At 41.1% G+C, this 25371-nt stretch overlaps 1 protein-coding gene across 2 annotated transcripts in view; it reads right to left on the bottom strand.

The window, feature by feature from the left end:
* ACVR1 (activin A receptor type 1) overlaps positions 1 to 25371 on the bottom strand; it is a 145231-nt gene that overhangs the window by 65618 nt on the left and 54242 nt on the right. The window contains exons 2-3 of one of the 2 annotated variants that reach the window (XM_073634122.1): positions 8926 to 9001; positions 718 to 981 (exon numbers count right to left, since the gene is read on the bottom strand). In XM_073634122.1, coding sequence (XP_073490223.1) covers positions 718 to 981; positions 8926 to 9001 — 340 coding nt within the window. The remainder of the gene's footprint in view (positions 1 to 717; positions 982 to 8925; positions 9002 to 25371) is intronic. The other variant, XM_073634123.1, reaches the window with a different exon arrangement.

Genomic DNA, 25371 nt, shown 5'->3' with positions numbered 1-25371 from the left:
CTAAAAATAGCACCTGTAAAGTGCCACTCCTGTTTTTCCAGTGTGAAAGCCCGAGTGCTTTCATACTGGAGCAGTGCGCTTGCAGGATGTTAAAAAAAACTCTTGCAAGCAGCATCTTTGGAGCGATGAAGGAGCGGTGGCACAGTGCTGCTGCAGCAGTGCTTTGTGGTGGTTTTAACCCTTTCTCGGCCGCTAGCAGGGGGGTAAAAGTGCCCCGCTAAAGGCCGAATAGCGCTGCTAAATTGACAGTAATGCGCCCCTAAAATCAGCTGACGCACACACCACCCCAGAGTGAAAGGGGCCTTACAAGATTATGGGCTTTCTAAAGAAAAGATCAAAGCAGCAGCTTATTGCTTTCAGACTGTCGCCTACTAATTTAAAGCTTATATAGGCTAAAACAAAGCAGGAAGAAAAGCGGAGTCACTCCTCTGACTGCTTCAGTGTGTTGTATCAGTGTAAGCTATTGGGCTCTGTAAACATTTTCAGCAAAGCAGTTGAGATTATCCTGAAAAGGAGACCAGAACCCCAACACCAACAAGAAATCACAAATATTTATTCACATTTAATATTTACCTGACTAAACTATATTTAATCTGACTCAAATAAAAAATATGAAGTTACTTTGTTTTGAACATACAAAAAAGAAAAAACGTATAGAAATAGAATGCATTCCCTTTAAATAAAAGCTCCTCCTTTTTGAGTATCTGTTCACATTACCCTTACTTGGCAGGGACGCTGTGATGTTTATATTGCAGAGGTCACTCTGACAGCATTCCACGGCCTGGTCTGGAGACGGAGGGGTCTTGCACGTCATCCTGCCTTGTTCATAGACTTGGAAGCAGCCTTTCTGATAGACCATTGCGCCATCATTTCTGCTAAGCGAGGAGAAGCACTGCTGCCCGTAACAGTGGTCTCCACCGCCACACGAGATCCCCTCGCACACACATTTGTACTGGCCGGAGTTCACCTTTAGCTCCTCATCTATGGAGAGGAATTAGCAAGTTAGAACAAAATTGAACCAAAGAGATCACCTTGTATTCAAAGACTCAATCTCCTTCAGTCCTTTCATTTAAAAGATATAAGATAATATTTCCTAAATTTTGATACACCAGATATGAAAATATCAACCCTTTGTTGTCAAACTGAACTAGTTGGTATTTATGTCATGCTCTTAAAAATTCTAGTTGATTAACTGTCATTCCAAAGCATCCAAGGTGTTGTAATAGGGTTGCAGTCAGGGATCTGTGCAGACAACTGAAGTTCCTCTACACTGAGCTGGTCAAACCATGTCCATGGAGCTGTCTTTGTACATATGGGCACTGTCATGCCTGAAAAGGCTCTTCTCCAAGCTGTTGGTAAAAGGTTGGAAGCACTCAGTTGTCTAAAATGTATTGGTATGTTGTAGTATTAACAACTGAATTTGTTTGGCCATACAGAGTACTTGTTCTAGGTCCAACAAAGCAGTTACTGCCGCTCCAGGCAAGTGAGAAGCAAGATCTGACACGGCTCTTCTACACAGGTGCCTGCCCAGCTCGCCAACTGTGATAACTGGAAACAAACAAGTGGCTACACACTGCAGGGAGATGTTGATCAATAGTGGTACTTTATTCCATCATGACAGACAATAAGACAGCACCGTGGACATACACTGCTGAAGCGTTTTACACAATACTGTGCTAAATAAGCATAAGATTGGTATTGTGTGAAACGCGTCAACAATGTCGAGACACAATGGTGGCAACACTTTTTTTCTACTTGTTTTAGGTCTGTGACAAAAAGTAGGATGGATCTGGACTGAAAATGCTGCAATCTAGGGAATGGTTTGGACATGGGAAGGAGAACAGCATAATGCAGGCAACTAGGATTATGGACAGTAGCTATAAAATACATTGCATTCCCTAATTCGGGAGTTAATGTATGTCCTCCCCAGGTTTGCATAGGGTTTCCTTTGGGTGTTTTCACAATTCCTCCCACAGTCCATGGAAAGTTGGTTTTCATATCAAAATTTGGCCATATGTGACAGGAATTGTAATTTTATTTATAGGACAGATGTTGATGAATCTGAGAGCTCGGTATTAGGTCAGCACTCTTCTTAAAGCGGTGTTCCAGCCGCAAACAAACATTCTTTTTTTTTTTACAAACACTGTAGCTGCCGACTTTTAATAAGGACACTAACCTGTCCTGGGAGCCCGATGTCGGCCCCCCGCGGTTGATCGATCCATAGGCTCGGATACAGGCACCACCATTGTAACCAAGGAAAACCGGCCATGGAGCCTTCAGGTTTCACGGACGGTTTCCTACTGCGATTCATGAATTTGAGCTGGGCATATATATCTGCAGTGTTTTGTTATTGCACTTCAAAGCACCTGTTCTGTTATCAGCCTGATAACTCCTGACAAGTTCTCCATCACATATGATAAAAGCAGAGTTTTGTGTTGGGGAGGATGCTATAAATAGATTAGCAGAGCCCTGAACTATGATCAGCTCTGAAAGTCTCTACCTATGAGGAGAGGGAGTGTGTGCCTTTCCTCCAATCAGCTGTCTTGGCTGTATGCCCAGGCTTCACTGCAGTGTTGAACAGGAAGAGAAAATCTCCTACCAGGATGTGCACTTTCTAAACAGTATATAAAGCTGAAGACAGCAGATATACAGCATCTCACAAAAAAGTGTACACCTCACACATTTTTGTAAATATTTTATTATATCTTTTCATGTGAACACCGAAGAAATGACACTTTGCTACAATGTAAAGTAGTGAGTGTACAGCTTGTATAACAGTGTAAATTTGCTGTCCCCTCAAAATAAATCAACATACAGCCATAAATGTCTAAACAGCTGGCAACAAAAGTGAGTACACCCCTAAGTGAAAATTTCCAAATTGGGCCCAATTAGCCATTTCCCTCCCCCTGTCATGTGAATTGTTAGTGTTACAAGGTCTCAGGTGTGTATGGGGAGCACGTGTGGTAAATTTGGTGTTATCGCTCTCACTCTCATACTAGTCACTGGAAGTTCAACATGGCACCTCTGACAAAAAAAATTGTTGCTCTAATCAGAGCATGATCCCCTCCCTTCGGAGACTGGGCCGCAGGGCAGTATTCCAACATAAAGACCCCAAACACACCTCCAAGACGACCACTGACTTGCTAAAGAAGCTGAGGGTAAAGGTGATGGACTGGCTAAGCATGTCTCTAGACCTAAACCCTATTGAGCATCTGTGGGGCATCCTCAAACAGAAGGTGGAGGAGCGCAAGGCCTCCAACATTCACCAGCTCCGTGATGTTATGGAGGAGTGGAAGAGGACTCCAGTGGCAACCTGTGAAGCTCTGGTGAACTCCATGCCCAAGAGGGTTAAGGCAGTGCTGGAAAATAATAGTGGCCACACAAAATATTTACACATTTTCACTTAAGGGTGTACTCACTTTTGTTGCCAGCGGTTTAGACATTAATGGCTGTGTGTTGAGTTATTTTGAGGGGAAAGCACATGTACACTGTTATACAAGCCGTACACTCACTACTTTACATTGTAGCAAAGTGTCATTTCTTTTCACATGAAAAGATATAATAAAATACTTACAAAAATGTCAGGGGTGTACTCACTTTTGGGAGATACTGTACATGTAAAACTTATATAGGGAAATTTGTTTCATCTCTGTGTATCAAATGAGGCTGTCCACTTCACTGTGGTATATGTGAGGGTTTACATCCACTTTAAGGCTGGCCATACACTGAGTAAATTTGGCTAATTCTTGATGATCCAACCAAAATTTGCTTTGCCGGTGGCCCCGTCAGCATGGCTTTTTTTTTTTTTTTTAATAAATTCTATTTTATGGGGTTTTCAGAAATAACACAAAAAACACTGAATACAAAGCTAGAAAATCCATCTGCAAAAGACAGAGAAAGTAGCAAGAAAAAATTGTAGTCCACCCCCACCAAACCCTTGTCAGGATCGACAGGGTAAGGCTTCATGTACACAAGACTTTTGAAAACTTCTTCTGAATGCTGGAACTTGACAGCTAGTAACCGACGTTTAAAATGTGTTTTGCCATTCCTACATGCCGTGTTTAGGGGCGTTCATGAGAGTTTTCGTTTAGAAGCATTTCTCCAGATAACAGGTTGTACTTATCAGAATACCCTCCCAAATGCCCACAATGCGGAAAAAAATGCTCTCTCGTGCTCCATATCGCTTAGACGCGTTTGCACGCTGTTACAAGCATTTGGAATTTCAACTGGCAATAAACTTCCGTCCCGAACACGATTTTTTGCTTTCAAAAAAGTGCCAATAAACTCAACTGCTACTACTACTCAGTATACATGGACAGATAAGATAACAGAGAAGAGTTCAGGGGCTGCTGAAAAAAAACCCCTAAACGTCCGTTTATCAGCAGCAGTGTACATGGAAGCCTTAAAGATGATACATTACTTCCCCAGACCTCACATTAAATAGAGATATATAAAACTATACAACATGCTGTAATAACAAAGCATCACCACAAAGCAAACATCAACCCCCCCTCCCCCCCCCCCCATCAGCAGAGGACAAGTCCCATAGGAAGCACCCAGAGGGAGACCTGGAGAAATTCTACAGAATTTGGAAAGAGACGCTTAGAGAAGGACCCCAACATGTAGAGCAATGCCCCATCTAAAGGAAGTAAAGTCATAATTGCAGTATCGGGGTGCTAAAGTCATGAGGCTACGTTTCCAAATTTGGAAGGGCATTCTCTGTTGTAGTACCTAGTTCTATACACCGAAAGTATTAAGTATTTCCATTTACCTAGAGTTGGTGATGTAGGAGCTTTCCAATGAAGAAAAAATGCTGCTGAATGGGGTTGTGCTGTGGTGGACTTGGCTGGGTGGTCTGTGGGCTGGGTGGTCTCTTTGCTGGGCAGTGGCACTCTTTGCTGGGTAGTCTCTTTACTGGTAGTTGTATTTTTACTGGGCAGTCTTTCTGCTGGTGGTCATTTTGTATTTATGTGAACTGTGAAGTTAAGTCATGGATTGTGGAAACTAACTAGTGTCGGGTGATTGTATATAGTGTATACCACATTTACCACTGATTAATGCAGAGTTGCAATGCAAGGAGATCAGCTAAAAGTAGTTGGATCTGTATGTGCATTATAATTAATCGAAATTAGTCGATTAAAAAAAAAAAAAAAAAAAAATCGACTAATCGAACACGAAAATTTTAATCAGTAACAGCCCTAATTAAAATGAAAGGGGTTGTAAAGTCGGAAGGTTTTTTTTTATCTTAATGCATTCTACTCAACAGGAGGGAGGGGCCAGGAGCACAGAAGAGGCAGCCGAGAACTGGAGAACCCAGGCTGCTCTGTGCAAATCCACTGCACAGAACAGGTAAGTGGAGCAGGTTTGTTATTCTTATAGAAAAAAAATGAGACTTTACAATTACTTTAAAAGGGTATTAAAAAAAAAAAAAAAAAAAAAAGAAAAAAAGAAAAAAACTGTTTAAAAAAAAAAAAAAGTTGCGGAAATACCGTGGGACATAAAAAATTTGCAACACCCGCCATTTTATTCTCTAGGGCCACTGCTTTAAAAAATATTTATAACAATTGAGAGTTCCAAGTAATTCTATAGCAAAAAATACTTAAAAAAAAAAGGGGTTACTTTTACTTTGCTAGTACAGCTAACAATATCCTCTCCTCAGGTTGCCAATGCTGCGGTCCAAGGTGTCATCATTGCTCATCTGGTGGAGTGGAGACAACTTAAGAAAAGGATGTGTGCTACTAGCTAGATAACCAGATAAAAATAAAAAGGGGAAAAAAGCCCCCCCCCCCCCCCCCCCCAAAAAAAAAGAAAGAAAACTAAAGCGGTCACCACATTAAATGATTAGAAAACTGCAATAAATAAAATTTTTATTTTTGGATTGAATACGTGTCTCTATTTTTCCACATGAAGTATGCTTATCTGTTTAAATCACCCTTATTTTTCTCCAGCCAAGCTCAGCCCAGTCACAACAATACCAGCAGGGGGGGGGAGCGGTGCATGACTGGCCTCAGGGGAGGGCGGCTGGGTTCTTGCTCTCTCCAGCTCTCTGCAGACTCTTTGCCTTATTACCAAGCTTTATTTATAAACCGCCATCATCCTTCACAATGCTGTGCACTACACTAAAACACTCTATAACCTGGAATCTCAAATATGTAAAATACAAAAGAGAAGGCTCAGCTTCTATGAAATTTACAACCACAATCACGGTTTATTATTTAAGGCTTTCTCCTAAAGAGAAAAAAAAGGAAGGAAGAAGAGCTTTCCAGTAAATAGAATAATTAAGGGCCGATACACACAGGGACACGCTGTGCGTTCCTCTGTGATTCACATGCGATCCAGGCGCACAGCAATTTCAGCCCATTCATTTGAAAGGGCAAAAATTGCACAAGACCGCACAAAAAGAAGTGTGTGCTCTACTTTATAGAACGCACAGCAACCGGGTTGCATGGTACTATTGTACCATGTGATCCAGTGCAGGCAAATGCACCGCATTTGTGGTATCATTAAGGCTGGGTTCACACCGCAGCATGGAGCGGCTCACAGCAGGAGTCCGGTGTGCCCCTGTTCATCATTTCAGGTCCGATTTCAGGGCTCCTGTGCAATTTGCTCTGGAAATTTGTGAACCGGCTCCACCGAGAGCCGATAACAGGCTCCTGACATGCGAATTGGATCCGAGAAAACCCAATTCTCAATAGTGTGAACCCAGCCTAAAGTATGTATGTATGTATGTATGTATGTATGTATGTATGTATGTATGTATGTATGTATGTATGTATGTATGTATGTATGTATATGTATATATATATATATATATATATATATATATATATATATATATATATATATATATATATATATATATAAATAAAAAAAAAAAAAAAAAAAACAACTTAGTTAACCCTAGTTATAGGGAACGTTATTTTTTCCAGATTTTAGTTTGTTTCACTTGCCACAAGGATCCCTCCTAGGTTAACACATCAGGTACATACTTTAAGGAGAAGTCCAGCCTGAGCTCATTCACCTGGGCTTCTCCTACGGGTCACAGGAGTGCAATTTGTTTTACACTCCTGTGACCCGTTTTCAGCAGAGAGAGGTCCACTTATGTCACAGGAATCAGTCCAGGCACAGCGTCATCCCAACAATGGGAGTCTGGATCCGCCAGCTGCCTGGTCTGATGGCTGCCTGAGCCTCCCAGCGAGCCGCTAAGACAGCCGCCCCCTACAGCTCAGCAGTGAGCGCGGAGGAGCAGGAGAGACGCTGATTGACAGGCAGCAGCTCTCCGCTCGGGGAGCCCAGAGAACCGAGCCATCGGCGGTGTTTGATCGCTCGGTTCTCAGTGCAGAGGCGGCGGGGGACAGATGCAGCCTCGGGCCGAGGCTGCATCCACCTAGGTAAGTATGATTATGCAAAAAAGTGCAAACCCATACTTCTCTTTTAAATATTTAACACAACTTTGAGATGAGTAGTAATGTAAGGGCGTGAGAAGTATTTTGTTGTTCAGACTAGTTCCTGCACAAATGCAAATAGAAACATATATCACTAATGAGAACTCTAAAAAAGTTTGGCTGCCAAAAAAAGAAAAAAAAAAAAAAATGAAAGGAAATACTGTACATCATCTGAATCATTCAGTGATGGAAAGAAGCCATGTGACAAAGAAAAACAGCACTAAAGCGCTTGAACACTAACAAGAAAAATAAATAAATAAAAACACATTTGCAGAGATATTTGGAATTGTTTTAGGAGTTTATTAGAAGTGCAAATCTTCCATTTGTTATTATGGGTGTTGAAATTTTTCTGTGCATAGGCAAATTCCTCTTTAGTAATCACACTAAATGCATGCATCAGACACACCTACACGTAAAACGGCGATACCGCTAAGCAAGTTTTATTTTGCTACGTTAGAGCAATAGTTAGAGCAGTTATATATTGATAGTTCTAGCAACGCTGTATCCTGGCCTAGGCCGACAAGGCCCAGGCGTAGGGCAGCACTTTTCAGGGGGGCAGCACGGAAAGAGTCCCCGCCGGCTTGCGCTACACTGTTGTGCTACACAGTGTAGCGCCAGTCTTATGGGGTGGACTGGGCTGAGAGGAAAATTAGTCTAGCGCCCCATAAAGCGGCCGCACTGCTTCCGGTATGCGGGCGGCCGGCATTCCGCAACTGGGGGGGGGGGGGCGGGGGGCTTCAAATTTTGACTGTCCTATCAACCTTCCTCACTGTGCTATGTTTTCTGCTGCACCACTGACATGGTTACATCTTCTTAGTCCTCTCCATAAAATTACCAGAAATTTGTGCTTAAAGTAGAACTATAGGCAACACTTTTTTTTTCCAATTTGGATAGAGTAAGGGAGGGTTATAGCCCCTGTCAGTTTATTTTTTACCATCTCCGTCCCAGTGCAAAAATTTCCCTTCACTTCCTGCCCCATAGCCAAACAGGAAGTGAGAGGAAATCTATGCAAATTAAGGGGCTCTCTCTTTAACGCTTGTAAGAGTTTGCCAGGAAGGGAGAGGGGATAAGTCATAAGATGGCCAATGAGAGCTACAGAGCTGGAGGTGTGCCTCTATATGTCTGTGTAAATCCAGGAAGTGAACAGGCAGCAGCTTCAGCTGCTCACAGTTAAAATGGTTGCAGCCAGACTCAGTGGGGGGGAGATTTCTGCAGCATATTTGGCAAGTACAGAATCACAGTATATATAAAATAATAAGCAAAGTGGTTGGAGGGAAGCTTCAGAATCGCAAAGACGTGTTTTTTTTTTAAATTATGTGAGCAGCCTGCAGTTCCTTTAGGAACTCGCCTTTTAAAGCTAAATACTGCTCTAAAATAGGTGTTTTTATAGGTTTTTAGGAATGCGGTCCTTTCCTAAAAAAAAAAAAAAAAAACTAAACTTAGCAGAATACTCAGCAATAAGGTCGGTTGGGTAACTTACCTTCTATACTAGGAGATGAAAAGGCTACCATTATGAGCAGAGGAAGGATCATACCACCATCCACCATTGTACAGCTCTGGAAAGAAGGAAAAACACACAACAAATGAAAATTCCATAATATACATATATACAGCTAATGTAAAGAATAATGCAACCTAAAATACTTCATAATTAAAATTAGACCAATACACAAATGTTAAGCCAAGACCCCTTTTCACACCGGAGCGATTTCACACATGTTTTGCTGAAGCGCGTCAACACTTAACATGAAGATTTCCATTATATTCCATGGTTCCTGTTCACACCTGAGCATCGTGCTGCCGCTTCTTGTACAATGAAGTACAGGAGGTTTTATTTGGGACAGAATTGCGCCATTTTGGCCCCACTAATGTCAACTGGAGCACAACAAACTGGGGCAGGAGGCAGAGGCCCTGGGCAGAAAATGTCATAGCGTAAATGGCTCAAGAGCTCCAATAGTAGAAGACGTCACAACTCCACAAAGACTAACCAGGAAACACATACAAGGGCGATAACCTATGATGTCACAGATATTAGCAAAAACAAAAATGACTGACATTTAAAAAACACATGAAAAATGCTTTAAAAAGAAAAAAAAAATGCATTTAAGTGTGCAAACAAAAAACTCTTCAATGTCACCTAAAAATAATTACGCTCAGGTGTTAATGGGGGCTAATCAATTCTAAACTTGCTTAAGAATATTAGAAAAGCTAAAACTTTACCTTTCTTAGGCTCTGTTTACATTGGTGTGCGGTTGCCATGCTAAAACACACCTTTCAAGTGCAACAAAAAACGCACAAAAAAAAAATCTCACTTGAGGCTCCATTCACACTTCCCGATTTGGAATCGTGGGCATTGCTACACAACGTCCAATGTGCATTTGGGCGCCATTATCCTTTAATGGCACCCAAAACGCGATGCAAATCTGCTGCGACTGTCGTGCAACAAGATCACACAGCAAACCGTGCCTTTCAACATCGCCTAAAGCTCATCACCCAAAAAAAGGAGGGGTGGCAAAGGCCCATTTAAGTGAACAGGCTGGCCTTCTGGTACATGCAAAACTACCTGCAAATCGCTCAACAAAATCACGAGCAGGAGCGCTTGTTACCGCTTTGCCAAAGTGTGAATGGAGCTTAAATCCTATGGAACTCTTCACATCACTGTGCTCAGTTTTTAAAAGTCCAACATACTGCATCTTTGGTGCACTTCCTAAAAAGAGCCCCAAAAACACACCTCCCATCCCACATCAATGGGAAAGCAAAGACGCATTGCATTTTTGTCACGTGTAAATTTTTGCTCCTGTGACCAGGGATAACACAAAAAAAAAAAAACACACCTAAAAAGCATATGCGTTTCTTTTAAAAGGCGAGATGCATTTTTAGGCACACTAGAGTGAACAGGCTCTTAGCCCTCGTTCACAGTGAATGCAGCTTTGAAAATCACACAATTTAAAAGCCACATGTTAGTGTGACTTCAGGTGCAACTTGGAAGACATTTGAGCGGCTTCATACACAGATGTCTATGCAAGTTGCACCTGAAAAAAAATCGCCAAAAATAGTGCAGAAACCATTTTTCAAATCGATGCGGCACCGCGAAGAGTTGTAAAGTGTTGCACCCACCCCCCCCCCCCCCGCCAGTGCCTCCCTATAGTACTAACTTAAAGCGGGGTTCCACCCAAATTTTGAACAATATCTGTATGTATTCTCTTCCTTGCCTAGATGCTGACATGCCATTTAAAAAAATTTAAATCGCAGTAATTACCTTTTATTTTTCTATTCTTCTTTGCACTTCCTGGTTCTCCTCCCATGGGAGTAGGCGTGTTTCTAGCCTCTCCCAGACTCCTGGGAGCTAGTCTCAGGCTTCCCAGGATGCCACTGAGCATGTGCGGGAACGAGCGGTGAATGCTGGGAGCACAGCATTCACCACATCCAGGAAATAAATGCCTGTGGGCTTCAAATGCCCACAATGAAGATGGAAACCGCCTGCAGTGAATAATATAAGTTATTCTTTCTGACGAAATCTGACACAGGCGGACATATTCCACACAATATGTGAGTATGTAATGCTGAGAAGAAAAGTTTGTGAATGAACTCAAAAAAAAAAAAAAAAAAAAAAACACGATAGATAGGTGGACCCCCGCTTTAAGAAACCAGCTCCTAACCTTATACGACCCACGTAACGTATACGTGCACCGGCAAAGAGGGTGGGCTTTAATGGCCACATGCTGTACAAATGAGTCTATAGCAGTGATGGCCATCCTAGATGTTTTGGAACTACATTTCCCATGATGCTCACCTACACTGCAGAGTGCATGAGCATCATGGGAAATGTAGTTCCAATACACCTGGGGTGCCAAGGTCTATATCACTGGTCTATACGAGGAGGTTCCTGTGCCAAGAGGGCACTGAACCAATGACCAATGTACCACCACTGTTCTGTACTAATCATCATTACAGGGACGTGACCAAATCCTTCCCCCGGTCACATGATCGATTGCCAGAACTAAAGAAAACCTAAAGCAGCCTTTTCTCCAAGAACAGTATTTAAACCCCATAGTATAGTGCACTTTACTTTTGCGCCCCAGCAGGACTGGGAATGCAGCTTAATGGTAAACATTAAATACAAAACTACAAGCTGAAAGTGAAAACACAGAAGGAGGAAACTATTTTCTTAGAATAATCGGAATAATTGAATTTCCTGAGCGGGCATAAATGTATATAAAAAAAGAATTTGCATACACAATTATGCAGAACTCGAGGCATGTGGCTTCACAATAGCCATTTGTCTCCGCAACGCAAAGACAAAACATGCCATGCAGTTCCAGTGATTGCAAAATAAACAGGATGCCAGGCTGAATTTAATGAGCATCTCTGAATGAAAACATTATTATTGTTCATTGTATTAACATATAGGTCGTGTGCTAGTCCTTCCGACTCATATTAATGACCTTGACAACGCTGCCATGAATCTCTACATATGAGCTGAACTGTTGTACACCGTTATCCAATGATATACACTTGTTGGTTTTCCAAAACTGGCATACATTATACAACCCGATTGTACAATCCTTTTTCAACCCCCTCTAAGCCTATTACACACGATGAGATTACTGGATGAACGGTAAGTATTAGATAAGTATTGGGAGGCTGCTACATACAGAAGGCTTTTTTATCTTGATGCATAGAATATATTAAAATAAAAAAACCTTTGGACTTTACAACAGGGTGGATATAAATCAGATGATTAAAAAAAAAAAAAAATATTGATCAAATTTATTTTAATATAAATGCTTTTGGAGTAAAAATCTAAAAAGATAGTTTTCTATTTAAGATACATTAATAAATTTGTTTATTCAGCATGAAACTGAACTTAGTTATGTGGCATGAGGCTGTATATTCTGCAATACAGAGAACCTTGGTTAACGAGTAACGCGGTTAACGAGCATTTTGAAAGACTAGCAACTTTTTTTTTTTTAAATCTTGACTCTGTTTGTGAGTGTTGTCTCACAAAACGAGCAGAATTCAAGCTAATGGGGTGTGCAGTACCGCATTTGGCCAGAGGTTCGGGGGCGCCGGTGACTCGGAACGGTTCGGAAATGAGTGCTTCCGAGCCTTTCCGAGGGTTTCTGAGTTCAGCCCAGCTGTCCCGTAGTATTTCTGAGGCTCTCCGGCGCCCCCCAACCTCTGGCCACATGCGGTATTGCATGCAATAGAAGTTGATGCGGAACAAATCATCTTCATTTCCATTGACTTCTATGGGGATTTGCGAGTGCTTTGGATTACAAGCATTCTCCTGGAACGAATTATGCTCGTAATCCAAGGTTCCACTGTATTTAAATTTTTTTGTGACACAATGTCACAGCAACCATGAGATAAAAACAAAGTTCAGGAATATTCCTTTATACCATTGTTTTGCAAATCTATATACACTACAAACTGTATGATTGAATCTGTTCTGATATCGCTGTTTTACTAACCTGAAATCTTATTCAAAATAGGAACCTTCATTTTGTTTGCAGCAAGAATAAGTCCTTACATTTAAAAAGCACCTGTCAGGTACGTACGTACATATATATAATATATATATATATATATATATATTTTTTTTTTTAGATAGAGAGAAAGAGATAATATAAATAGTAAGTATATATATTTATTAGAGAGATGGAGATATATATATATATATATATATATATATATAATATTATTAGATAGATGTATAGATAGAGAGAAAGAGATAATATAAATAGTGTGTGTATATATATATATATATATATATATATATATATATGAGAGAGAAAGCGATAGATGGATATATATATGAGAGAGGGAGATTTTTTATATATATATATATATATATATATATATATATATATATATATATCCATCTATCGCTTTCTCTCTCATATATATATATATATATATATATATATATATATATATATATATATATATATATATATATATATATATATATATATATATATATATATATATATATATATACATACACACTATTTATATTATCTCTTTCTCTCTATCTATACATCTATCTAATAATATTATATATATATATATATATCCATCTCTCTAATAAATATATATATATATACTTACTATTTATATTATCTCTTTCTCTCTATCTAAAAAAAAAAAATATATATATATATATATATATATATACACACACATACATATAGATATATATATATATATATATATATATATATATATATATATATATATATATATAAACATATATATACACATACACATATACACACACACACACACCTCTATCTATATATTCTATTTATATAATATCTCTCTCTTTCTTTGATAGATATCTAAATAATCTTTATTATCTATATACACACACATAATATTAATTATTTAAATCAAGCCTTTTTACTAGCGATTTAAATCAAATCCACCCTTTAGGGAAGTTTTAGATTTATGAAGGGAAGTTACCTTAGTGGCTTTAAAATTGGTTGATTAACTGGGCAGTTATTGCAATAGTTGGAATTCACAACGAGGATATTTTTTTAATAACATTCAAATACAATATGACTTCTTTTATTTGCCAATTTTTTTTTTTCCCACAAAAGTGGAGTTACCCTTTAATATGAACAAAGCTAAGGAAAGCATTAAATATGAGTCACAGGAAAAATTCAGCTGAACTCTGAAACACCGACTCCGAATCTGCGCTCACCGAAGACACCTTACACTTTCCCTTTCAGCAGATCTCACTACATATATACTCATTATAGGAATATCTTTAGTGATATCAACACTGAAAGTCATGTAAAAAAAAAAAAATATCTTTTTTAGTTAAAACTCGGCAGAAACCAAAAGCATTTATCACTCAGAGGACATTGCTAAGTAACCATCCCACACAACTTGAATCATGAAAACTGATCTGAGAAAGTGCCCAATAAAACAAATCAGCCTTTCAGCGATCGAAAAAACCCAACATGACAAAGCTTTACTCACAGGGCCAAGGGAGGGGAAGACGTCTCCAATCCAAACCCCACGCCAAAAAATGATAGAAATAACAGACTGAAGAGATAATGCCATACTAAAGAAGATGTAAACCATCGCTGATTATTTAGTATGACCGACTCATTTCACATAGCCGTAGCACAAGGATAAAGAGCATTATTCTAGACCTGTGAATCATTTTCCAAGCTCATTGGACTCAACTGAAAATAACTGTCACTTTTTCTAAAGCCCGGTATTCTTATTGCGTTTTTAGCATTTGTTGCATCTCAAAGCTGCTGATCGCCCCCAGTCTCTCACTTCGTAACCACTTAAATACCGGGCACTTTCCCCCCTTCCTGCCCAGGACACTTTTCAGCGCTGTCGCACTTTGAATGACAATTGTGCGGTCATACAACGCTGTACCCAAACTACATTTTTATCATTCTCTTCCCACAAATAGAGATTTCTTTTGGTGGTATTTGATTAACTCTGGGGTTTTTATTTTTTGTTAAACTAAAAAAAAAAAAAGACCGAAATTTTGGAAGGAAAAAAAAAAAAAAAAGGTTCTTAGTTTGTCATAGAACTTTGTTTTCTCCGTCACTGATGGGCGCTGATGAGGAGGCATTGATATGTAGAATTGATGGGCACTGATGGACACTAATAGCACTGACGAGGTAGACAGGCGTTACTGCTGGGCACTGATTGGCACAGATTTTTTTGAGGGGGCACCGAGTGGCAGCTTTTGGGCACCGCTTGGCACATCTAATGGGAGCTGTGCTGATAATCAATGTGCTGATTATCAGCACAGACCACCCCTCTGAATGGGAGAGCCGCAGTTGATCAGCTGTGATTGGCCACAACTGATCACGTGGTAAGCAGCCACAAGGCTGCTTACCACAATCGGAGATGCGGCAAATTTTTTTATGTTGCGCAATATTTGCATGGCGGTTTAGCAAATGCAAATTTTCAGGAAAAAAAAAAAACAAAACACATGAATTTTAGCTAACACAAACACAATAATACCCAATGTCACAATTTAAAAACTGCGCAAGCCCATGTAACTCCACCAAACGACGATACCTAAAAATCTCCATAGGCAACGCTTTAAAAGCCTTTACCGTTAACCAGTTTAGAGTTACACAGGAGGCCTGGTGCTAGAATTATTGTTCTCTCTGTTGTTCGAGGTGACACCTCACGTGTTGTCACCATTTACATACGTGTGAAGGACGTACAAGTGTACCTGAGCATTGGGCACTTTAAATTTTATTTATTTATTTTTTAAAACATCGTGCCTTTAACTTTTTTTTTTTTTGATCAACTTAATTGCTATCACAAGGGATGAACATCATCCCTTGCTTGTGATAGCATGGGCTGCAACAGGTCCCTCCGCCACCTGTAAAAGTGATCCTAGGATCACTTACACATAAAAGAGAATTGCCGGCTGAAAAAATACATTCCAGGATTGTGAGTAGCTGCGGTCATCATCCTGGAATAACCACTTCAATCCGCTTTGGTTTATTAAAGGCAAACAGATATTGATAATGATTAGAAAGTCAATCAATTTTTCTTAAAGCAAAATAAATGCAGATTATAAAAAAACAAAAACAAAAAAAACCCCCACACATATAAGTTTGCACAGAGCAGCCCAGATCCCCCTCTACTCAGGTCCCACGTCAGCACTCCTGGCCCCTCCCTCCTGCAAGTGTCCCCACAGCAAGCAGCTTGCTATGGGGGCACCCGAGCTGAGCCGCTGTTGTGTGTCCATTCAGTCACGGAGCTGCGGCTCGGCTCCACCCCGCCTGTATCCTGATTGGCTCACTGGCTGTGAATGACAGCAGTAGGAGCCAATGGCTCCCCCGCTGCTGCCAAAAGCCAATCAGGGGTGAGACTCCCCAAAAGGCTCTCCTGGACATCACTGGATCAAGAGGGGGGGCTGCTGCACACAATGTTTTTTACTTTCATGCATAGAATGCAAAAAAATAAAAACCTTGTGCCTTTACAACCACTTTAAAGCTCACAGAAAGTGACAAAGACACTGCATTTCTGGCATGATCAATAGGTATTTTTCGATGTCATCCTCCATCACCCCCCATGCGATCTCAGTGTTATATGAGTTACTGCAATCTTTACAGGAAGAGGGAAAACTGGGATTTATTAGGGAGTGGGAGAAAGATCTTAACCACATCTTTACAGAACCCCAATTAGAACATCTTTTCCGCCTTACCCATTCAAGCACTGTTGACACCAAAATGCAAGAGAACAGCTATAAGGTTTTGACCAGGTGGTACAGGGTCCCCGCTAAGCTCACTAAGATCTATCCGTCTCTTTCCAACGCATGCTGGAGGGAATGCGGACTTCGGGGTTCATTCCTCCACATTTGGTGGGAATGCCCCAAACTACGACCATTCTGGCTGGACATACATACTCAAATTAAACTCATCTTGGATGTAGAACTCCCAGACTCACCACTGGAATCCTTACTGCACTTCCCTACCATTCCTCTCGGCCAGTATCGCAAGTCAATTTTACCACACTTACTTAACGCAGCACGAAGGCTGATCCCTATACATTGGAAAAAGCCTCAAATACCCACACGTGCCGAATGGATAGGGTTGGTTGATAATATTATGGCCGCAGAGGAATGGATGGCGAAGTGTAAGGACAAATACGAAAAGTTCTACTCAATATGGGCCACATGGATGCACTACACAGGTCAGGGGAAGGTGCCAGCCAGAGGATCTTCTCAGATACAGAACCTCAATTGATCCTCGCGTCTGAGGTTGTTTTTCGACAGATATTGAAGTAACTACCAACAGGGACTGATGCACAGACGTGCTCTAATAAGCCCAGAGCAGTTCAATATGGTTGAATATGATAAGAGGTGTAACATTTCCTTTTTCTTTTTCGTTCTCCCTTTGTTCCCCCCACCCTCCCTTTTTACCCTTTTTTTTTCTTTTTCCTGTTTTTTCTGATACTTTCATTATTATAAAAAGAATAATTACAGTATGTTATGGCTTACATCAAGGTTTATGACCTAGCGTTCGACCTGGTCTCAGGTACTATGGGTTCCAGTTAAACCCATACAGTTGACTGATGGTTATAGTCTTGTTCTGGGATCCTCCATCGGGGAGCAATAGGGGCGATCAATGGTTGTGTGAATTTATAAGTGTCGATTAGATGACTACAAATATCCCCCTACCATATTGCCCCTGATGTGTGCAGGATCCTGGGTAATACACATATTCATCTGATACATAACACCCCCTTATGTAATTCGTACATACTTCGTATGTATTAACTGTTATGCTATGTCTCTCTGTATGTTTTTCATGGAAATATCCTTAAAATAAAGATTATATAAAAAAAAAAAAAAAATAGGTATTTTTCGTACTTGTTGAAAATGTTTTTAGCCTGAAAAGTGTAAACTAATGTAGTCAGCACATTTAAGTTCTTTTAAGCTGTACTATATTAAGTTTTTGTTGTGGGTTTTTCCTCCTCTTCTCGGGTCCCCCACTGTTGCTCCTGGCCCCTCCCTCCTGCCAAGTGCCCCCTATAGCAAGCAGCTTGCTATGGGGGCACCCAGAGCAGGCTCACTCCTGAGCCGCTGCTCTGTGTCCATTCGGAAACAGAGTGTGGCTCAGCCCCGCCCCCACTCTTTCCTCACTGGCTGTCTCAGCCAAAGAGGAAGACACCTGGGAGGGCTACTTCTCCCATACACATCACTGGATCAAGATGGGGCTTAAGTATTGGGGGGGGGGGGGGGTGCTGCTGCACACAGGTTTTTTTTTATAATTCTGCACAGAATGCATGAAGATAAAAAACCTTGAGCCTTTACAACCACTTTAAAACAAAAAAGTTCAAATTAAATTCGGCTAGTGAACAGACCAACTTTAGTGAGTGCCTCTGTACAGAGTGTCACCCGCATTGTTCCTCCTGTGCGTTCCCTGGTGACTCTGTGAGATCGCAATTTGGTTCTGTTGCTTCTGAAGAAACTGACCTTCTGGTGACCATATTTTTCAGCTTACATTGGACTTAGAAGTATGGGGTACAGCTTTTTGCAGATTCATATTTACCTATGTGGATGTAGCATCGGTCCCCCGGTGCCTCTACACTGAGAACCGAGCGATCAAACACCGCTGATCGCTTGGTTCTGACAGCTCTGTGAAAGCTTTTTGCTTCCCCCTCGCTCACAGGAGCGCTGGGCTATGGAGGGGTGGGGAGCGGCCGTCTCAGGCGCTCAGCGGCACGCAGAAAGGCTGAGACGGGTGTGTCAGTCCAGGCACCTGACAGATCCAGACTTCTATTGTCGTGACGACGCGGACCCTGGACCGACTTCTGTGAAGTCAACATGGGTGTAAAGGAGTGCAAGACTAAGTGCTCTCCTGTGATCCACAGAAGTTCAGCCAAAATGAACAATGGCTATACTTCTTTATTACCGGAAGATAACTGTCACTTTTTTTAGAATTTTTTTTTTTTTTTTAAGCTTTAGGAATTGAGCCTTATGTCTCAAACAACTAAACAACTGCCTTTTTTTTATTTTTTTTTGCCATCTCCGAGCTGTCAATCTTCTTCAGCCTCCTTGCAGCCACTTCCTGGCCAAAAAAGGTTTATCCCAACGTTTCGATGTGCATTAAAGGGCAATGGCAGCTTGAAAAAATTAACGGCAAAATGCCTGAAATCGCACGTGTGGAAAGGTCAGCCAGGACCTATACCTTAATCATATACCTTAATCATACAAGGTCCACCTTCCACCCACAAAAAAAAAAAAAATCTGGGAACAAAACTAACTAGAAATAATTAACATTCCACCAATGTTAAGGTTCTGCTTTATCCCGATACTTTTCAGTCAGGAAGCAGCTAACCTGGCCAAAGACACAGAATAAATGAACCGTTTGTTCGCGGATGTCTTTGTAGCGCGCTTGGCACACGTTACAAAGAGCTTCTTTTTTTGTGCAGCAGACGCAAACACTCGCAGACAGAAGACCGCACTTCCAGAGAAGATGACAAAAGCCCCAGCCAGTACTTAATCTCATGGCACTAAAGTATGCTTCATAGACAAAACATAACATCCCCCGTCTGCATAATATAAAAGGCACTCTGTCACTGTCCTGTCTCTGCCTTCTCCGCTTACAAAGACATCCAACTTGTGGTGGGTTTTCCCAATAATGACATCTTTAGCATGGTGCTCATTAGGACCCTTAAAAACCATAAGCCCATACAAAAAAATCATTGTATTTGAAGTGGTATTAAAAGCGGATTTTTTTAAATTTTGTGTTAAAAACACAAAAAACGATGTTCTATGAACCTGCTCTGTGCAGTGATATTGCACAGAACTGTCCCTTACCCTGCAAAAAAAGGGAGACTGGCAAGTGCCATGGAAGTCAGCTAAAACATCGTTTTATAGCAGCGTGTGAGCAACAGTCAAAAAAGCCAACATGTTTCAGCCATCAGGCCTTAATCCTGGCTCAAGATTAAGGCCTGATGGCCGAAACGAGTTAATGTTTTAGCCAACTTCCATGGCACCAGCCACTCTCTTTTTTTTGTATGGATTACATAGGAGGTTTGCAGAGACTTTGCAGGCTAAGTGCTGTGTTCTTGAGGCTCACCAGGTATTACACAGGAGGTAGCAGCTTGGATGCACCTGTTCACCTTACCTTCCCTCTGGCAGTCCCCTGCCAACAAGGTCTGCTCTTCCCTCCTCTAGGTGCCTCCTCAGCAAGCCATGTGCTGAGGAGGCACCCATACTCCCGAACCGGGCTATGCGCGTCCATAGACACACACACAGCACCAGTAAGTCCCACCCCTGCTCCCTCCTCACATAAGTTTGACTGACAGCCTATGATACCTGTTGCTCTCAGTGTTCCCAGTGAGACCAGGAAGTGGTGAAGCAGTGCTGCAACTGGGACAGCTCTGGATCGTAGAGGAGTCAGGTAAGTGTTTAGGGATGTGGGTAGGTAGAACAAGTAATGTCTTTTAAAATTAATACAGAGAATGCGTTAAGTTAAAAAATAAAATTTAAAAATAAAAAAGTAGACTTTAGAACCATTTTAAATCATTACTTGCTAGGTCACATGTGGCCCACTGATTCCAGAATAGGTCTCTTGAAACCCACAAAACTTGGGGTGCAAATATCAGCTTCATATTTTCTGCCTATGAATGCACTCCCTGACTACCCACCATGTACATTACTAGAAGGTTCTTCATTCACTAGAAAAGTTTAAAAGTCAGCAGCTACAAATGCTCTAGCAGCTGATTTTTAATAAAAAAGGACACTTATCTGTCCAGGGATCCAGCTCCATCCTCACCCAGGCAAGTTCTATTCTGGACTTCGGGTCCCCGGTGTAGCCATGTCTAATGTGGGAAGCTGACTGACTCCTTGCAGCTTCACAGTCAGCTTCCCGCTGCGAATATGTGAGTCGCACTTTGCTTTGTGAATGGCCCCACAGCCTCTTGGGATCTGTGACAAGAGGTTGCAAACTTGTGGTGGGATCGCCTAGGCAATTCCAACAGAATTGGGAGCGGGTACCTGCCAAAACTAGATTCCTGCTCCCCCCCCCCCCCCCAAAAAAAAATACAATAAATAAACCTCCAATAATGTTGGGGGGGGGATCCTAAAGTTAAACTTCCTTTCTAGGGCAAAGTTCCACATTAAAGTGGTATTAAAGCTTTGTTTTTTAATACTAACAAACCCGTTATACTAACCTGCTCTGTGCAGTGGTTTTGCACAGAGCAGCTCCGGTCAGTTTCTTTTCGGGTCCCTCACCCCCCAGCAGTGCCTCCAGAGAAAGCCGCTGCATGCGTCCATAAGAGACAGGGCCATGCCCCCCCCTCACTTTCTCCAATGGGCTCCCACTGCTGTGAGAAGGGAGAGCCCCAGGACAGCCGAGGCTAATGTGAACATCGTTGGTTCGGAGGGAGCTCAGGTAGGGATTGGTAAGGTAGAATGCATGAAGGTTTTTTTTTACCTTCATGCATTCTATGCATGAAGGTAAAAAAAAAAAAAAAAAAAAAAAAAAAAAAAAAAAAAAAAAAAACAAAACACCTTCAGCCTTAACCACTTTAAGCTGGCCATTCACATTTAAGAGTTTTGTCTTATACTCGTATGGAAATTCTGAAAAATCATTCCCCTGAACATTCTCTATTGCCATCGAGTCAACTAATTTAGTTCGAACGCCCTTCAAATTTTATCCAGACCTGCCACTTGAATGGAATTCCAGACACACTAAATGGGTTTCATTACATTATGTATGATTGTTTTCAGAATGAAAACCACATTCACAATTAGAATGTCCTTCCTTCAAGAGAAACGTCTATTCTGCTCCTTCAAAGTTTCTCATCACTACATAGACAGTTGTACGGTAGAGGACATGTCATATGATCTCCAATCCCAAGTTCACAATGGCATCATTCCAGAAATGAATATGGTATTTTTTTTTTTTTTTTTTTTTCTTTTTTCAAAGAGTCCCCTACGGGCTAAAAAATGGCTCAATGTAAGAGTGTCTCTAGTGGCTTTATTCCTTCTAAACGTTAGATGTGGTTTTTTTTCCCTCAACAAATTTCCCGATGATCGGGTCTTCGGTCAATATGTGCCGACGTTCATTAAATCCATTTATCCTCTAATGTGATCATCACAGAGATGCCTGGTATTCTTGGTATTTTGGATTTATACCCTCTGTCTTAAATAGATATTGGGACTCACATTGTTCGGAGTATATTGTTATACACCGGATAAATTTATTTCCCCCTCTTGGATTTTTAGGTTTACTTCTGCCTTATTCACCAAATATCTTCTATATGGGATCACACCCTACCTTTAATATACCTCACAGGTCTTTCAGGTCTGGATTATATCCTATGGGCCGGTAGGCAAAACATCTGAATCAGATCCTGTATTCCTCTCTTCAGTTTTGACGATTCATGATATTGAGGTAATTAACCACTTGCCGACAGCTGAACGGCGATATACATCGGCACAATGGCAGCGGTGGGCAAATGGGCGTACATGTACATCCCCTTTAATTGGCAGGGCTAGTGGGCGCCCGCCACATACAGCGTGACTGTGCTCACGGGTCCCGCAGATTCAATGTCCGCCGGTGTCCCGCGATCGTGTCACGGAGTGGCAGAACAGGGAGATGCCTATGTAAACAAGGATTTCCCTGTTCTGCCTAGTGACATGACAGAGATCTACTGCTCCCAGTGATCGCTGTCATGTCAGTGGTAGCCCAACCCTCATCCCCGGTCAGAATCACTCCCTAGGACACAATTAACCCCTTGATCGCCCCCTAGTATTTAACCCCTTCCCTGCCAGTGTCATTTACATAGTAATCAGTGCATTTTTTTTAGCACTGATTACTGTATAAATGACAATGGTCCCAAAATAGTGTTAAGTGTCCGATGTGTCCGCCATGTCGCAGTCATGATAAAATAAAATAAAAATATGCAGATCACTGCCATTACTAATTAAAAAAAAAAAAAAAAATGCCATAAATCTATCCCCTATTTTGTAGATGCTATAACTTTTGAGCAAAACAATCAATATAAGCTTATTGCAATTTTTTTAACCAAAAATATGTAAAAGAATACATATCAGCCTAAACTGAGGAAAAAAAAAATTGTTTTTTTTATATATTTATTATAGCAAAAAGTTAAAAAATATTGCTTTTTTTCCCAAAATTGATGCTCTATTTTGTTTATAGCGCAAAAAATAAAAACCGCAGAGGGAATCAAATACCACCAAAAGAAAGCTATTTGTGGGTGAAAAAAAAGACATCAATTTTGTTTTGGTGTAACGTCGCACGGCCGCGCAATTGTCAGTTAAAGTGAGGAAGTGCCGAATCGAAAAAAGTGCTCTGGTCAGGAAGGGAGTAAAATCATCTGGGGCTTAAGCGGTTAAACAACTATTAATAATTTCCCCCAGCCCCCCCCCCCATATTTGAATTTACTTGTTTTTTTGTTCTTTTCTATAGTAAGAAAATCTGTATATAACACTTTTGCAATATATGTATGGTCCTGAAGAAGCAGGGGATCCCGCGTAACGCGTAGACCAGTTACAAGTACATGTATCCATCAAAATGAACATATGTTTGTATTTATCCCAAAGTTTCTTTATGCATATCTATGTTTTTAAAATTGTGTTTATGACAATGGGAAATTATGTTTCTAAGGGGCATTCTGTACACAGAACATCTCCAGGTAGCATTGCATTTTCAGAAAATTAGTGTGCTGCAGATTGAAACAGGAAAGATCATTTTAAAAAACATTCAATTACAATATGACTTGTGTCGCAATAGTATATGCTATATTTTTTCCCCCACAAAAGTGGAGTTACCCTTTATATAGAACAAACTGAAGTTAAAAGCTGATTGGCTACACTGCACATCTGCACCAGATCCTGAGTGCTCCAGTTTTAGTAAATCTCCCCCAGTGAACCCCAATAGGATTGCTGGGATGGATAAATAAAGGGTAATAGAAAGACGGACATTCTTCCCTTTCCAGGAAAAAAGTACTGCTTTAGGCTCCCCCTAGTGCTGAACACAAAACCTTCAGTCCAAAATTGACACCAAGGGACCCCATTGGAGGAGCCTCACCACGAACAGCCTAGTGACAGTTATCGGCCATTACCAGAAGATCCAGAACAACACAAAATGGACCTATCCCTTCACCAGATCTAAAAGTCTCAGGAAAATATAATGAAGTCAGTCATGTTTTCATGCTCTATAGCAATGAAAGGATTAAACAAGAAAACACACAATCAATTTTCCCCCGAAGCTCTTCTATTTTAGGCGTACGCCAAAAAGCTCAGATCGCTGAACCTCTGCCAAGGAAGCTCTAAGTGATGTCTACATCAGTAGACCGACTCCATTTTCCACAGCCCCTGCTGTAATTCACGGAGGTAAAAATAAACCTTAATCATTTTAATGTGCAAATAACGATACTTCACAAACGCTGCTGTCCGCTGTGATAACCGTCATCCCGCTTATCGGCTCAGTGCAAACCCAAAAGCGTTTACAGGGGATTTTGCTTCGTTTTTTTTTTTTTTTTTTTTTTAGCAGCTGCCTGGTCAGAACAAGTAATGGTCAATGCCCACTTTTATACAAAGCGAAACTAAACCCTTCTTTATCCTTTACAGCCATGGAAGCTGCCATCTCTGTTTGATCTGCAATTGCCATGGTGCTTCCCATGTGATCAGGTATGACTCCAGTCATTTGATGGGGAGCCGACATATGAACACGAGTAATTTGTGACAGTTCTCATTCAAGGAATGTCTCAAATGTAACTTTTGGGAAACTTAAATTGGTGGGTTTAGTTCTACTTTAAAGCGGGATTCCGGCCAGGATCATTTTTTTTAAAGTCAGCAGCTACATACACTGTAGCTGCTGACTTTAAATAAGTAGACTTACCTGTCCTGGGTGCCCGCGATGTCGGCCGCCCAAGGCCGACCCGTCTCTCGGGTCCTGGCACCGCCATCCTAAGTAAGGGAAACAGGCAGTGGGTCCTTGCGTCTTCACTGCCAGTTTCCTGCGGCGCTTTGTGAATGGCCCCGTGGTTTTCTGGGAACACACACAGTTCCCAGAAGGCAACGGGGCCGCTCACCGAGGAGCAGGACATGCCGGGGAATAGGAAGAGGCAGAATAGGAAGACTGCCTAGCAACAAGGCTTTCAGGTAAGTAACTTTTTTTTTCCCTTTTTTTTTAAAATTTTTTAAAGATTTTTGGTGCAATTTTTTTTTTTAGGGTGGCCCTCCACTTTAACCACTTCCCGGGTGGACATCATTTACTTTGAATGGAGATATCTGGATGATGCCTGCAGCTACAGCCACCCTCCAGATATCTCCAGTCATTTATCCATCAGAATGCATGTGCCTCCACTGTGGGGACACTCATATTTTAGTGTTAGGACCACAGATACCGGGGTGCCGTGATGAGGCTCTGTGGCTTACGTGTGCATT

This window comes from Aquarana catesbeiana, linkage group LG06, assembly GCF_042186555.1.
Source record: "Aquarana catesbeiana isolate 2022-GZ linkage group LG06, ASM4218655v1, whole genome shotgun sequence".
NCBI lineage: Eukaryota > Metazoa > Chordata > Amphibia > Anura > Ranidae > Aquarana > Aquarana catesbeiana.
This window is presented reverse-complemented; position numbering and strand designations above follow the sequence as displayed.